The 15,974-nt window shown below is 40.2% G+C and overlaps 2 protein-coding genes across 2 annotated transcripts in view; both read left to right on the top strand.

Moving 5' to 3' along the window:
• Positions 1 to 299: 299 nt before the first annotated feature.
• Positions 300 to 1,403, top strand: LOC134186034 (hemicentin-1-like; the record flags this gene model as incomplete). The annotated part of the gene is made up of 4 exons (XM_062653940.1): positions 300 to 465; positions 527 to 823; positions 885 to 1,211; positions 1,267 to 1,403. Coding segments are annotated over exons 1-4 (927 nt in total), but the record flags the coding sequence as incomplete, so codon positions are not given.
• A 588-nt stretch (positions 1,404 to 1,991) lies between these two features.
• LOC134186033 (protein sidekick-like) overlaps positions 1,992 to 15,974 on the top strand; it is an 18,271-nt gene continuing 4,288 nt past the window's right edge. The window contains exons 1-12 of the mRNA XM_062653938.1: positions 1,992 to 2,319; positions 2,393 to 2,698; positions 11,920 to 12,240; positions 12,302 to 12,589; positions 12,648 to 12,944; positions 13,000 to 13,299; positions 13,370 to 13,575; positions 13,622 to 13,675; positions 14,106 to 14,451; positions 15,006 to 15,311; positions 15,436 to 15,729; positions 15,795 to 15,974. The exon at positions 15,795 to 15,974 is cut by the window's right edge and continues 111 nt beyond it. Of these exons, the coding sequence (XP_062509922.1) occupies positions 1,992 to 2,319; positions 2,393 to 2,698; positions 11,920 to 12,240; positions 12,302 to 12,589; positions 12,648 to 12,944; positions 13,000 to 13,299; positions 13,370 to 13,575; positions 13,622 to 13,675; positions 14,106 to 14,451; positions 15,006 to 15,311; positions 15,436 to 15,729; positions 15,795 to 15,974 (3,226 nt within the window). The remainder of the gene's footprint in view (positions 2,320 to 2,392; positions 2,699 to 11,919; positions 12,241 to 12,301; positions 12,590 to 12,647; positions 12,945 to 12,999; positions 13,300 to 13,369; positions 13,576 to 13,621; positions 13,676 to 14,105; positions 14,452 to 15,005; positions 15,312 to 15,435; positions 15,730 to 15,794) is intronic.

Below are 15,974 nucleotides of genomic sequence, written 5' to 3'. Positions count from 1 at the left end.
CAACAATGTGGTGGCTAGTGATGCAGGTAACTACATCTTTACTGCCACTAACCGAGCTGGTAGTGGGACAGCTACTATAATGGTCATAGTTCTAGGTATTGTATTTCATTCTGTTAGATGTGACTTTTGCAATGATTCAACTCTCTTTTCCCATTGTAGGACTTCCAGTGATCACCCAAAATCCAACCTTTAATGCTGTGAACAAAAGTGGAACTCTTGAAGTAACTTGCAGAGCGACTGCTGCTGGAACAGACCCTAAACCTACAAGTTTTAAATGGAAAAGAAACGGCTCTGAGTTGATGACTAATGACAGACTAAGCTATTCAACAAACAGTTTTCAGGGAGCGCTTGTTGGCACTCTGGTTATTAAAACAGTAACAGTTGATGACAATGGTGACTACAGGTGTATAGCAGTAAGCAGTGGTGGACAAACACAAAGCGATGTTGTGGCAGTTAGAGTCCAAGGTACAACTTTTTGTTTAAAACCTCAAATTTGTATTTTGACCATATTCATTGACTGTGGCAGTTGCTCCAGAAATTTCTGTTTCACCTGGCAAGCATATTGCAGTAATTGGAGATGATTCAAAAGTTGAATTTGAGCTGATGATTAAAAATGCAAACATTGTGTTTCCCGCTGTCGTCGGTGCTAACATTGTCTGGAAGTTCACAAACCAAATTATTACAGCTAGCACCGCTTATAGCTTTAGTGGAGCTAATGATAGAATATTTATTACTGGAAAAGAGAGTTTAAGTGGTAACTACTCTGTGGAGGTGACAAATGCTGCTGGACGTACAACAGCAGCATTTCAACTATCAGTATTAGGTAAGAAATTTTTGCAAATGTTAAGTACGTCAACTTTCTGATGTGCAACATGTGTTTACAGTTCCCGTAACGATAGACCAGTTCTTAGCCAACACAACAGTTAATGAGACAGAAAGTCTTACTCTCAACTGCAGTGCTCATGGTGTACCTGAGCCAAACATTGCTCTATATCGAGTGGTATTAGGGTCAAATCAGAAGCTCACGGGCTCAATGATAGTCTCTGGAAAATTACTAAATGGAGATCCGTACATGGCTTACAACATAAATTCAACTGAAGGATTAGACAGCGGACAATACAAGTGTATTGCTACAAACGATGTGCGGCGGTCAGAAACAGCCATTTCAGATCAGAGAACCAGTGAAAGCTCAGTGATTATTACTGTCAATGGTATGATATGCTGATGTGCATATGTTGTGTGATAATTTGTATTTGCATGGTTTAGTTGCTGCAAGAATTGATATTCCATCACGACCATTATCAATTTCTGTTGTCAGGAATAGGTCCTTGGCTCTTCATTGTTCAGCAACAGGCACTCCTACTCCCACATACAGCTGGATTCATGACAGTCAATCTGTTGATATATCACGTTCTGGATATTTCCTTTGGCCAAATGGAACTTTGGTTGTTGGAAATGTGGGTTTAGAAGATGCTGGTGATTATGTCTGCACAGCAAGTAATTTGCTTTACTCAGATATGGCTGATGTTCAAACAGTAACCGTACATGGTGAGCAACTAGGACATTTAGCTTTTGCTTGTGTTATATTTAAATTTGAGTATATATTGTGCAGTTGCGCCTCAGATTAGGTTTCCTGAACGTTCTTTTACAGTCAATTTTACTACTCCATCTCAAATTTCAATTGGGTGCAGTGCTACAGGCATTCCGCAACCAATAGTTGAATGGCGTGTAGCTGATACAAATAACATAGTCACCAACAGTGCAAAGTATTCTGTAAAATTTGATGTTGATCAAAGCTCAAGCAAAGCAGTCTTTGAAGTGATAAGCAATTTGACTATCTACAACACGATCACCAGTGATACACGCCCATATGTTTGCAGTGTTACAAGTCATGAGTTTACAACTCCTGTAGAGACAACAATCAATGTCACTGTACAAGGTTTAATATCACTGTGGTCAATGTCTTAGTGTAGTGTGTTTAACCATAAGCAATGTTTCCAGTTGTTCCAACATTTATATCATCACCCGAGAATGTGACTGTACTAGCAGGGACTCAGGCTGGTTTACGATGTGCTGCTTCAGCTGCACCTGTCTCATTTATTGAATGGAGGAAAAATGAAGACATCCTAACAAACAACAGCAGATATATGATAGTTGCATCATCGACTTCCACATCTCCACTTTTTGGAAGACCGTTGATAACAACGTCAAACATGACTATTACTGGCAGCCATTACACTGATGCTGGTATTTACTTTTGTCGTTCTATTAATGCGGTTGGACAAGTTGACAGCAGGGAGTCACGTCTAGTTGTTCAAGGTATCTTATGCACATGTTGTTGTATAGAAGTGCTGTGTATCAATGCTCAGTATTTTTTGTTATTTTTGATTAGTTTCGCCAAATTTTACTGCACAGCCACTATCTCAAATTCGTAACATGACTGATTTGGTGATGTTTACTTGTGCAGCCACTGGAGTTCCAGAACCAAATATTACATGGCAAACAACAGGAGGAGCTATTATTTCTCCTTTAGCAATAAACGATATTGTGTTGGGTTCAGATAGCACTCTCTACACGACAACAAGTCGTCTTACAATTAGCAACATCCATAAAAGCTATGATGGTGATTTTGTTTGTACTGCATCGAATGACATAGAACCATCTGTAATGTCCAACAGTGCAACTTTGACAGTTCAAGGTAAAAGTTAAACGCTTGTTTGTGCTTAACATTGTGGTATTTACACTTTTTGTGTTTATTTGTGTTGGTGTACACTTTGTATTGTGTTGTATTGTGTTGTGCTTGCAGTAGCAGATCCAGACATGGGCACACACAGCACATGTCCCCTTTCAGAGGCTCGCACGAGCTGCCTTGCTTGCATTCAGAATAATATTCCTTTCAGCAATTGTAGGGTTTAGCCTTCTTTGCATTATACTGTAAATCAATAAATATTCGTAAGATATTTAATTTCATAAATTGCAAAGAATTACTAGCTTAAATTGCTTACTAACTTTTGTAGTTCAAATATCAATCAGTACATGGTTTATACTCATTTTATAGTCATTCTATTAAGTGCACAGGAGTAAAGTACATTTGGCTCATTGGGCTATGTAAACTACGTCCAAGAAACTCGTGGAATCATATAATTCCATTAAAGACATTCCTGTTTGGAAACTGTAATGATGTTATTGCTGTCAAACGTACTGACAACCTAACCTAGGTATCTTCAGACGTTGGTCATCGTTGTATTGGTAGTACGTAACGCATTTGCAACGGTTTAAAGGCTCTTCTAGTTGCTCGATCTCTTCATTTGCGAATGCAAATAAGACGCTGTCTGAATGATTGTCTTCATTGTTTGGGTTGGGCAAGAAACGCTCTCTCGGCTCAGGGTAGTGACAAATTGGCTTTTGCAAGCCAACAAATCAGACATCAGGAATGGCCAAATGCAGCGCCTGACCTGTTGGCCGTGGTTGGTATTAAAATCTGTAGTTGAGTAATGATCATACAGAGGATTTTATTTCTATACTGTCTTTGTCCATGCTGTCTGGAGACTCTTGAGGTCAATGCACTGTGCGAAATAGTCTTTGACTGATCACCGGACTTCATGTCTTGTCAATTTATAATTTTCCGGACATTAGAAACGTCTGGTCGGACATTCCAATCCTGGCGAATACTGATCACTTACAATTCATCATATATATATATATATATGTTAATATGAGATAGTTGTGTTGGGGTTGGGAAACTATAGTAGAATAGAGAAAAGTTATTGGTATTAACCCAAGAATTCTTTCCTACTGTTGAACGCTAGTCTCTCTAAAACCATCTTAGAATTATAAAGCCAAAGTTTGATGGACAACTGTTGATGGAGGTGTGAGTTGGCTTGACTAACGGTCACGTGGTTATGCAGTGCTGATCTCCGTGCAATTGATTCAAAACGTCGAGGCTGTGAGACGACCAAAGACCGAAAGTTTCAACCACAAGGGTTATATACATTCTTGCCAGGTCCAATGGACACCTGCGTGAGAGAAAAGACCTTGTAACACCCCTCGAGGAGTGTAGCAATGACACGTTCAAGCGAACGTGAACACACACTGATCCCACGACATCTTTTTCTAACATCTGAGTCCACCACACTGGATATACAAGCACAGGAAACAAAGTGGTCTGGGTGGGGGCATATGTTTCCCCATTCAGATGTAGTTGGTGGTTACTGTAGTGGATCAATTTATGACAATTAGCATGGGTTGCTGCAGTAATTCGAGGTTGGTACACGTATCCATGTATTTGTGTTGGCAAACCAAATCTCTTGGAATACACTGCACGATTAGGTTAATTGATAAAGGACACTTGCCACCGCGGCTAGCTCGAGGATGCCTGACTAAGTTCTAGGTTTTATGGCTCTAGATGACCCTTTGATGTTGCATGCCTTTGATAAAAGAGTCATAGGCATGCAATTAGTGCAACCCACCTGACAAATTACTAAAAAAAGTCTGACTAGAAAGTGGCCATTGTTTGAGACAGCAATGAAGAGAGAGAGAGAGAGAGAGAGAGAGAGAGAGAGAGAGAGAGAAAGAGAGAGAGAGAGAGAGAGAGAGAGAGAGAGAGAGAGAGACAGACAGACTTTCATCGCTTCCTCGACTCTGCCTTGCATGGCTACAAACCCATTCGCGTAAATTTCTGCATGCCCGGCCTCGTGCAGCCAGCCCCTCCCTTTTTGACTTCCGTCGGCGTATCCTACCCAGTGAGTTTTGGAAACGTCATCTTTGTTCGCATATGCACCATACCTCTAGACGTAGAAACTGCAATCGTTCCAAGAACATGCACTACGCTACGCTAGTAGCAGTTTCTTAGTTCAAGGACTTTGTGCTATTGTATTAACCTAAACGTCTTCAGCTTCTTATAGCCCCTACAGAAAACATTACACGCAAGTATCTCTGAATTTCCTATCCTGCCATGTTCGCGGCGTACTGTACTACGGCCTGCGACTGTCTGCTGCATTTTTGTTGCACACCTCGGAGCCCCAGTGTGTATACTTGGACGCCCACATTTGAGATTTGACAAAATACACATTCAGCTAGACAGTACACGTACGACGTGTGGTTGTTTGCATTTGTTTCTTGCACGAACTGCGAAAACTACGTTTGTTGACATGACGCTGGGATGCGCGAGGATGTGGGTTGCTCATATGGATGGAATTCCACACCTGCTGCTACGCCACGGAACAAAATGTCTGGCGAAATCACGAATGGCCAGACAAATGCTTTGTTCGGTCGGTAAATGTCCGATGTTCTGCCGTTATTTCACACACTGCAATCCATACATATATGGTTTTGGCATGCATTAGTTCTGTGTGAGTGAGTAGTTGAAGACTGCCGGTTGATTAAACTTTGATTAATTAAATTTAATTAAATTTTAGCTCATCTTTTGATTAGCTTACGGTTAGGTAATAGGTATGTCCCATGTCAATGAGACAAAGCATGGCTATATATATATATATATATATATATATATATATATATATATATATATATATATATATATATATATATACAACAAATGGACAAAGTGACCTTTCTCCTCTCGCAAAGAGGCAACTGGTGGCAGTTTTTAAGTTAACTTGAGAACTTTACTATGGCCATTGCTTGGAAGAATCCAAGGCAAACGCTGTTTGTTGATTTTGTGAATGCCGAACCCGATTGAAGTGACGTTGGGTTTTAAAGAAGTTGGTGGATGTCAAATAGATTGAACTGAATTCCATATTGTTGTTGATCAAATATAGTAACTAGTAGGTGCAGTACCCTGCTGCTGACTACTCACAAATTACTGCTTACTGCAGTGAATGCTTTCCTGCAATTTAATTGGATATCAGCTGGCTGATGAACATCACATCTGTGGTTTCAACATGGCCTTAAGCAGCGTCGAGTTTTGTAACCAAGTTAATGTCCAGGAGAGCACATGACAGTGGTAGCTCAGAAATCTTGTCATTGTTAATTCCTTTGCCAAAAGTTAGTTTGTGTAAACTTGTAATAAAGCAGTATGTAGTGTACATATGTTCTGATTGCTTAATTAATAATTGTGCCTGTCCTGATGTAGAGTAACGTTGCAGATATGTGGCATCATTAAGTTGATGACATTATACCAGCTTGTGGGGTGCTGAAGAGTGCCCTTTTCTACTGAAACTCTGGATCAGCTGCTGGTGTGTGTGTGTGTGTGTGTGTGTGTGTGTGTGTGTGTGTGTGTGTGTGTGTGTGTGTCATGGGAAATTAGAATGGCCAAACATTAGACAACTGTCTTGTCTACCAAACTATTCAAGACAAATAGTTGAGCTTTGAAAGTTTAGCTACATTTATTGCATGAGGTCACACTCTTGGATAGTGAGTAGGGCAAAAATCACACCAGTTATATGTATTGAAGACAAAAAGAGCTGATAATGTGTCATTTTATGTCAAAACAGATATCATAGCTGAAGCTGGTGATATTGAAAAACACAAAAGTGATCGTACAAGCAGCTTGGCAATTCTACCTGACTAGTGTAATGTTTGGGACACAGTTAGATCTCTCATCTTTTGAAATGCTGAAGACCATCAGTTCAAGGGTTTCCTCCTTGAACAATACTGGCTTAATTAAGCATACAGAGAGATTTAATTTACAATGCAAATTTTTTATTAGCAGACCTACTCTAGATTTTTAAGAACAATGGAATTTTCCAGTTCTGCTGTAATATGCGTACGAATCTAGTGAGATGGGTAGGTCAGGGTAGTGTAAGCATACAGCAGTGTGTGTGTGTGTGTGTGTGTGTGTGTGTGTGTGTGTGTGTGTGTGTGTGTGTGTGTGTTTGTGTGTGCGTGCGTGCGTGCACACATGTGCATGCTGTGTGTGTGCATGTGTGAGAGCACTTACATTTAATTTTAAGCAATGCTAACTAACTTGTTCGAACCTCACTGCTTGACAGCACAAGGGTGACATCCTAAGTAAAAGGGCTGCAAAAACACAGAGATACCACTTTTATAGCCTCGACGCTAGGCCAACTTCGCCTTACTTGGTGGAGTAATGCGTGTTGATCTGTAGCCTACGCAGCTGGAAACATTTTTCCCAGGTTGCCTAGTAGCTACGGAATGAGAGAAGGTGATGATGAAGAACCGGGAGGAGCTTACTTCATTAAAGTAATTGGAAATGATTATTCATTAATTGGATAAGGAGTCACGTGATAGTATTTATGCATAATGTGTCCCTAGGCCAATCTTTGCCTTACCGTGGCAACTTTGTTTTTGGTCATGTGCACCCTACGCAAAATCATGCGCATTACTCCACCACCTAAGGCGAAGTTGGCTTAGCGTCAAGGCTACCACTTGTATATCTGAGGTGTAAGATGCCACATTGTGGTGCACTCATGTTATGAAACAGCAAGACAGGTTCTAATTAAACAGAAATCACCTCAGCATAAATGAAGCAGCTAAATGCAACTTTGACAACCTACCCTAAAGTCACCCTTGACTAAAATCTCATTTTGAAAATGTTGCATGTTTGCCTAAAATCTTTCCACATAAGTTACCCTCTAATGTAAGCTGCATGTAGGCCATGAGTTATACAGACTTACAGTGTAAGTTGCACATTTCATTGACGACTCTACAATAGCAGTGCATCTGTTTTTATCTGCAGTTAACAGCCTTGTGATAGGGTAGGTAAGATCACCAATTGGTACTTTGGTGAACATCCTGCATACAAAGTGCTCTCAAATTAAACACCATTAGATAGTAGCTATGTTTAGGCTGTGGCATATACAGACTTAAGTTATATCTTTTCTTACAACTTTAAGGTATAGGCAAGTTGATCTAAGTCTTAATTAATATTGTTCTCAATAACATCTACATGTGATCCGGTGCTGCATTATGCAGGCTTGTTTGCGATGTCCACTAACTTCATGATGTCCACTTCTAACTGTACAATGTCTACTATGACATTGCTATATGACTGGACATCCTCATTTATGCATGCAAAGTAACTAGGTAAGCAGAGCTTACCAGAGTATGGAAATTCCATCAAGAAACTCAATGATATGAAAGGAGCAATGCACTTGCAATCTTTTGACTCCTCCGTGCAGTTTCTGTTGTATTACATTTCAAGTTAGCAAACTGATTGGTCAAATCTCACAGACATGTGAGCAATGCGAAATCTAGTGAAAGTGCTTAGATCTAGACTCTCATACGAAAGCTAACTTCATCAGTTGTTCTTACTTTATCCAACTCATCAGACACTTTGATGTTATTTCTGGATGCTTCGTCTAACTGCTGCTGCAACAAACAGGACGTAAGCAAATGCTAAGCCCTAGCCAGAGCTTAGTGTTACAGTGAAAGAAGTGCACTGGATTTATTTTGTATGCAAGGTAGAGCATATCATGCTAAACTGTTCAGTGTCCAATTAACCTAGGATTATCAAACTTAAACATACTGTGATATACATGCTGGAAATTGAAGCCAAACATCGAACGTTGTTCAACTAAGTGACCGACCGCAAGGCTTCACCATAGTCTCGTGGGGCCAGATGTTTGGAGCAAGGGCGTCACGTCTTAGGGGCTAGAGAGGGCGCTAGCCCCCCCACTTTTTTAGGGCGCGGCTTGCTATATTTTGAGTCAATTCTATTTTCAACGTTAATTAAACAGAAGTGTAGCTTGTCTTTAGCTAAATTAGCTGATTCAGCATAGATGTAGTACTGCTATGAAGGACTGCCTGGAAATCGAGGCTAAAGCACCCGGATACGGAAAATGTCAGCGGGAGACAGCTGTCACAGCAGCAGCTCTGTCAGCCTCAGCAGCGACAAGAACACAAAGCGGAAAGGACAGAAACTCCTTACCACCTTTCTAAGGTCCACTAACAACGTATCGCGGATTGTTGAAATGGAAAAGTAACACGCCAATTTTTTAGATCAAGAACTTCCCTGCAGCCAGAGTCGTCTCACTCCAAGTCTTTGTCATCTTTTTGTACGTCAAGGTTCGACGATACAGCTAGTTCTATCGTGACTGTGACTGTCTCTACTAGTACTACTGCTAGTGAATCTGGCCCGAAAGATTCTGTGTGTCATCCGTTTGATCCTTGCCGAGGTCCAACTGCTTGTTCTGTGACCAATGGCCCGTATCAACCTTGTGCAAAAGAACTGCCGCATGGGAAATTTCCTCAGACGAAATCTGGCACTTGTAATAGGTCCTTTCAACCACACTGGTACACACAATTTTGCTGGCTTGAGTACAGCCCTGCAGCGGATTCCGCGTTCTGCTTTCCTTGTCGGCTGACAGTAAAGCATAACCTGGATAAACAAGGTTGTCCAGACCAAGCGTTCGTGAGTAGAGGTTTCAGGAAGTGGAAGTCAGCAGTAGCTGACATGAGGCGTCACGAGGAATCTTTGAGTCATATTTCAAATGTTGGAGTGTGGAAGAATAGCCAACAGCAGGATGCAACCAGAGGAAGTGTTATGCAACAGTTGAGTACAGCCTACCAGACACAAGTAGAGCTGAACAGACGCAATTTACGTAAAATTTTTGAAGTAATTTTTTTAATGGGAAGACAAAACATCCCATTGAGAGGCCACGATGAATCTAAAGATTCTCACAACAGAGGAAATCTGCTGGAATTTCTTGAATATCTGTCACGGTACTGCCCTGACTTAAAACGCCATTTGGAAGGAAACTTTCACTACGTAAGCCCCAAAAGCCAAAACGACATGTTGAAACTCATTGCATCTAACATTCAGAAGAGAATTTACGACAGCTGTCAAACACTGCGGCTTCTTTGGACTAATATGTGACGAGTCACAAGACATATCAAGGGTAGAACAAATGTCTGTCAATGTAAGGTTTGTAACAGACAGCCTGAATGTAGAGGAGAGGTTTCTTGGATTTTGGCCTTTAAAAGGTACTGACGGAGAAAGTCTGTTTCAGCAACTGACGCAAGTTTTGCTTGAGACGGGCCTATCAATGTCTATGGTACGGGCACAGTGTTATGATGGAGCGTCAAGCATGTGCGGGAAGCACTCAGGTTTAGCTACCAGGCTTCAGGAGGTCGAGAAGAAAGCTGGATATGTGCATTGCCATGCCCACAGATTGAACCTCAGTCTTCAAAACAGCTGCGAGAACGTTACAGATGTGCGAAACGTTCTAGGTGCTGTTTCCAGTCTCTATAATTTACTTGAAGGATCAGCCAAGAGACATGAAAAGTTTCAAGATGTGCAACGAAGACAGAACGAAGGAAAGGGCCCGCAAGCAGTACTCCAACGACCATGTCATACTAGGTGGGGTTCCAGGCACGCAGCAGTCCATACTGTTAGGCAACAGTTTGCATCAATTCTGATTGCTCTGGACGAACTCTCTGACGATGCTGCGATCGGAAGTGAAGCTCACTGTTTACTGACTGTTGTATCTTCATTCAATTTTCTCTTCTATGTGTCCGTTCTAGACACTCTACTAGGATTAATCTCTCACCTATCCCAGTACCTGCAGGGAGAGAACGTAGATCTTCAGGCAGCAAAAAGATCAGCTGATAGCGTCATTGCTACTCTACAAAGTTTCAGAACAAATGAAAGTTTTGAGAATTTCTGGCAGTCATCGGAGAAAGAGAGTAAAGCAAAAAACCTGACTCCACCAGCTCTCCTTCGAGCTCGTCGACCTTCTCACCGAATTGACGAACGAAGCACGACCCAATATCAGCCACTGTCACCAAAAGAACGTTATCGACAAGCATATTATGAATTATTGGATATCATGGTATCAGACCTAACTCGACGCTTTTGTAGCAAAGATTACCGTGTGTTCTGTGGAATTGAGAAGTTGTTGTCCGAGTCAGTCTCGTTATCGGCGCCAGATCAGTCGCTTGTGAGTGAGATATTACACTTTTACACAGGTGACTTTGACAACACTCAGTTCACGTCTGAAATAAGAGTATTTTACAATTATTCTAAACTGCACTTTTCTAAAGACGTTGTGGAGACCGGCAACATAGGTGCTCTTGCTCGTCAGTTTGTTTCTCTCCGTTGCACAGAATTGTTTCCCCAAGTCTTCAAACTGTTCAAGTTGTTTCTCTGCATTCCTGCTACATCTTCAACTGCAGAGCGGTCGTTTTCTGCTCTAAGGCGACTAAAATCATGGCTGCGAACTAGGATGGCTGACGAGCGCCTCCGGTCCCTTGCTCTGATGTGCTTCGAATGCGACATTGCTAAGGAACTGGAGAGTAATATTGATGATCTTGTTTCACAATTTGGTGCTCTTTGTGACAGACGTCTTCCTCTACAATAGTTAGTAAACTTTTTGTAATGTTGATATTAAAAAGAATTTAATATATATGACGCCATGAATTACGTCACATATCTCAGCTTCAAATTTGCGCCCCCCCCACTTTTGGGACCCATGTGACGCCCTTGTTTGGAGGTGAGCAGTCGTGGTCTGTCAAGATCGGGAGAAGACCCATTACCACTAGCAAATGCAGTGCACTGTTTCTTATTTACTTTAGAGAAGGTGGTCTCTTTATACAAGTTTGGAAGCATTTATACTAATTGAATAACATTTCCAAGTACTTAATTAATTAATAGTGAAAGCATTTTGTATTGTCTTTTGTTAATAAATGGCAAGTGGGTGGCTACTATTTAATATTTTATGCTTGCTGAAGTTGTCTGTGTTGTTGAGGCTTCCCCGTTATTTGGTATTGTTTGTTGCCTGTTGTCAACTGCACATCTATTTGTTTTCAGTGGTATTTCTCAATGTTTAAATGTAACACTTATTTGCTTGAGATTGTGAGATTACTAGCAACATGTGTGGTGCGCTTGCTATTGAATTTTTTGAATGGATTTGTGTGTTTACATACATTCTGCCCGTAGACTCTGAATATTATGTATATATTACTTGTATAGTAATAATTTGCTCATTGTCTTTTTAGTAAAACCAACTGTTGTTGCTGTGAACAAAACACTTGCTGGTGTTGAGAACTTTAGTCTTATGCTGTCTGTCTACATTCGTAATGCATTTCCAGCAGTAAAGGCAGAAAGTATAATTTGGACAAACTCAACTAGTGGTGATCCTTTCAACACTGGCACTAGTCTCAGTGGTCCAGAACCTTTCTATCAATCATATGATAGTATGAACGTGGTTGCTAGCTTGTTAGTAAAGAACATCAACTTGGATTCAGGTGGTGGATACAGGTGCACAGCAACTAATGAGGCTGGATCTGGAAGTGAAGTAGTTGTAATATCTATACAAGGTATAGCGTTATCCTAGTAACTACTTTTGTAGCATGTATGTTTTTGTAATTTTATATTTAGGTCCTCCCAAGTTTGGAGAGAGACCAAGTGACACAAATGTTCTTGTTGGTGACACTGCTATTTTGCACTGTCAAACATTTAATGAGCCAGTTGCCAACTACGTTTGGCAAAAGGGAGACTTGACTGTTTCTGATGGTTCTGATTCTCGATTCAGTTTTAGTGAGCCTGCAACAAGTGATGGAACACTGGTTATTGCTAATGTGACATATGATGATTGTGGAGAGTATAAGTGCACTGCAACAAATATACATGGAGTTGTGGCTGCTAGTGCTATGCTCAATGTCCAAGGTATTTTGACTATGTTTATTTTCAGTTGTGTCTGAAATAGTGACATATTTATTTGTAGTCCCACCTGTAATCACATCACCTCCAGTTTCACAGACGACCATTGAGCCAGGTATCACTGTGTTTAGTTGCATTGCATTCGGTCAACCTCCTCCCAGTATTTCATGGAAGAGAACAGTAGCTGAGAGTTCTGTCGAAGAGACTCTGACAGTCAGTGGAAGATTTTCTATTGACTCTAATACCTCACTCATTATTACATCGACAAGATATGAAGATAGAGGGACGTATACATGTATTGCAATGAACAATCTAGCTGAAATGAAGATGGACAAATCGAGCACTCAGTTGTTTGTAAATGGTTTGTTTTTATTTTGGTTTCAATTTTTAGTGATGTATTAACTTTTCTGCTGCAGTTTATCCAAATATTACGACATCACCTCAGAACACAACAATTGTGTCTCCAAGTGATATTGCTCTTAATTGTGAAGCAATTGGTTTTCCTATACCAAGTTTATCGTGGCAACACGATGGTCAAGATATTTCTCCAAATGATCAGAAACAAAGTGTTCAAACCAACCAGATAATGTCTGAAATCAAAGTGAAATCAAATTTACTTATTAGAAGATCAGAATTCAGAGACAGAGGAATGTACAGATGTCTTGTCAGCAATTTGTTAGGGCACAATGAAGCAAGCAGTGTTGTTACTGTTCAATGTATGATAAGTCTTTTGCCTAAGCAGGAATTTGAATGCACAGTGGGTGATTAAGTATTTGCAATTTTTAGATATTCCATCAATTATCATCAGTCCAATTTCAAAGGCTGTGAGGAAGCCAGACGTTGTGTCATTGCAGTGTAAAGTAGCAGGTTTTCCACCACCATCAATTGAATGGGTAATGAACAATGATACAATGCTTCCTAACACATACAAAGTTAATAAAGCAACAGAGGTGGACAACACTGGAGTGCCAACTCTTTCAAGCAATTTAACAGTAACACTAACTGTTACCTCGGATACTGGCAATTTTGTATGTGTAGCAAAGAATATCTTGCAAAGTGTATCATCAAGACCTGTTCAACTCACTGTATTGGGTAAGTATTACAAACTTGCACACTATTTTGCTTCCAACTGTACTATCTAATCCTGTAAATGACTGTTTCATGTGACTACAAAATTCATAATGTAGCATTTCTAGAATTGCCTGCATTGTCAAATGGTGAGACATACAGGATATTGTAGTCGCTCTATGCCAATGTTAAATTCTTACTTTGATATATAATTTTGCAAGGTAGAAGAAAGAAATTGCTTGTGTGTTGTCCATTGCAAATAGGCGTGGCAGTTACAACAAGACCCTGTGATTTGCAAACGTGAAGGAGACTGTTGTGGTGAAAGCTCTTTGATATACGTAGACTTGGTGTTTTCTTGACAGGACCAGAAGCATGACACATTTCTAGCAGATATAGCCCCATAAACACACATAACTTGTTTCATTCACTTATGTCACATTCACTGTTTTTGTAGCTCATAGCTGAAATTACGTATGAGCAACTACTATTTTTTGCTGTAGAGGCACCATTTGCACCTATCAACATTATCGCTACTGATGTGACGTCAACATCTGTTTCACTGAAGTGGAGTCCTTCTTTTGATGGCAATAGTGCAATAGTTCAATTCATTGTTCAGTATGCTGGTGGTATTGACAACACAAAATGGTCAGCTGGTGAGAACACTAACAGCCAACAGCCATTGTATGTTGTCAAAAAACTACATCCATATGCAAACTACACGTTTAGAGTGGCAGCCACAAATTCTATAGGAACAGGTGACTTCAGCAATTCTTCTTCTGTGGCTCTCACAAGCCAAGACAGTGAGCAGAGAAATTGCATGTTGTATTTGTTGTCTGTTCTGTATGTGCTATTGCTTAAACTAATTTCAGTAGTTTAAGAATTTATGCACTTGAATTTATATATATATATATATATATATATATATTGCCTTCTTGAATTAATATTAACAGCCAACAGCCATTAATATTTGACATGCATTAGTCATCTGTTGTACCTTAGTTATGAAATATTGCTTTACTTATTTGTAGGTTGGTAGTTAAAACTATTTTGTTCAACTATACTTCAAATATTACTGCAGTTCGCAGCGAAACTTTAAAGGTCTTTTGGTTTAGTTTTGGTTTAGTTTTAGGAAGCCTAGAACATAAGATAGCCAGTGCACTGCTGCAGTGTAGAATATTTTGAATTGTGATTAACTGGCTTATGTAATTGACATTGTCCTACAGTATAGATATAGTGACTTCTAAGACATGTATTTTTGGTGCACGACAGTATTAATACGTTACAAACAGATTTTGTTGGGGAGTTTTGATAGATTTTGCTATTGTTGTTACTCTAATATTCTTTCTGTTAATAGAGCCGTCAGGAACTCCAAAAATTATTTCTGTATTGGCTGAAAGCTCCAACTCAATCAGGATTAGATGGTTAGTCGTGCCATTCAATGAACGAAATGGCATAATAACACAACATCGAGTGGAGATTCGTGAACGAATTATGGCGCAAAGTCTGCTACCTCCTTTCTATCGCACTGCCACAGAAGAGGACTCGATCGTGGTGACTGGTTTGAAGCGCTACACAACGTATAGCTTTCGTGTCGAAGCCTCAACCGCTGTTGGTAGGGGCAATTTCAGTTTATCCAAAGAGGGAAGAACGCATGATAATGGTATGTGTGTATATATCCTATAACTTTTGAACAAATTCTTATTTAATCAATATGCCAATTTGTCTTTAGTGAGATCATCATTTATTAATTATCTTTGTTTTGTAATTACGAAATGTTTTTGCAGCTGCTCGTCCTACTTTACGTGCAGAAAAGTCTGTTGTCATTGTGCCGAATGGATCTACTGCAGTTCTTCACGTGACAATTCCACCAGTTTATCCCAATGTTCCTAACAATGCTGCGAACAGAACATGGTCTGGTCCTTCAGGAGTGATTACTACAACAAACAAGTTTTTCTTGTCGACAGATCGTTATCGTTTGGCAATTCAAGATATTGGTCCAAATGACACTGGACTTTACACATTTACAGCTGCAAATACAGTCGGCAGCGCAACTGTTACAATTAAGCTTGCTTTACAAGGTAAGCAATGATAATACACAGAGAAACAGTACATTCTCGCATCTGCTTACTGCGTGCAATTGCAGGATTTCGTCCGACTGTGGAAGCCGTAAACTCGATCGTTGCGGTACCAAAAGGAGTTACCGCTGCTCTTCGAGTGACAGTCTCAGCAGCATCACCTGCTGTTCCAAACAATCCTAGCAACAGAACATGGTTTGGTCCTGCAGGAGTGATTAGAGAAAGTGACAAGTTCGAAGTCTCGTTGA

The sequence above is a fragment of the Corticium candelabrum genome, chromosome 10, assembly GCF_963422355.1.
Source record: "Corticium candelabrum chromosome 10, ooCorCand1.1, whole genome shotgun sequence".
Lineage (NCBI taxonomy): Eukaryota > Metazoa > Porifera > Homoscleromorpha > Homosclerophorida > Plakinidae > Corticium > Corticium candelabrum.
The sequence above is the reverse complement of the archived record's forward strand: the minus strand, read 5'-3'. Positions and strand labels throughout refer to the sequence as shown.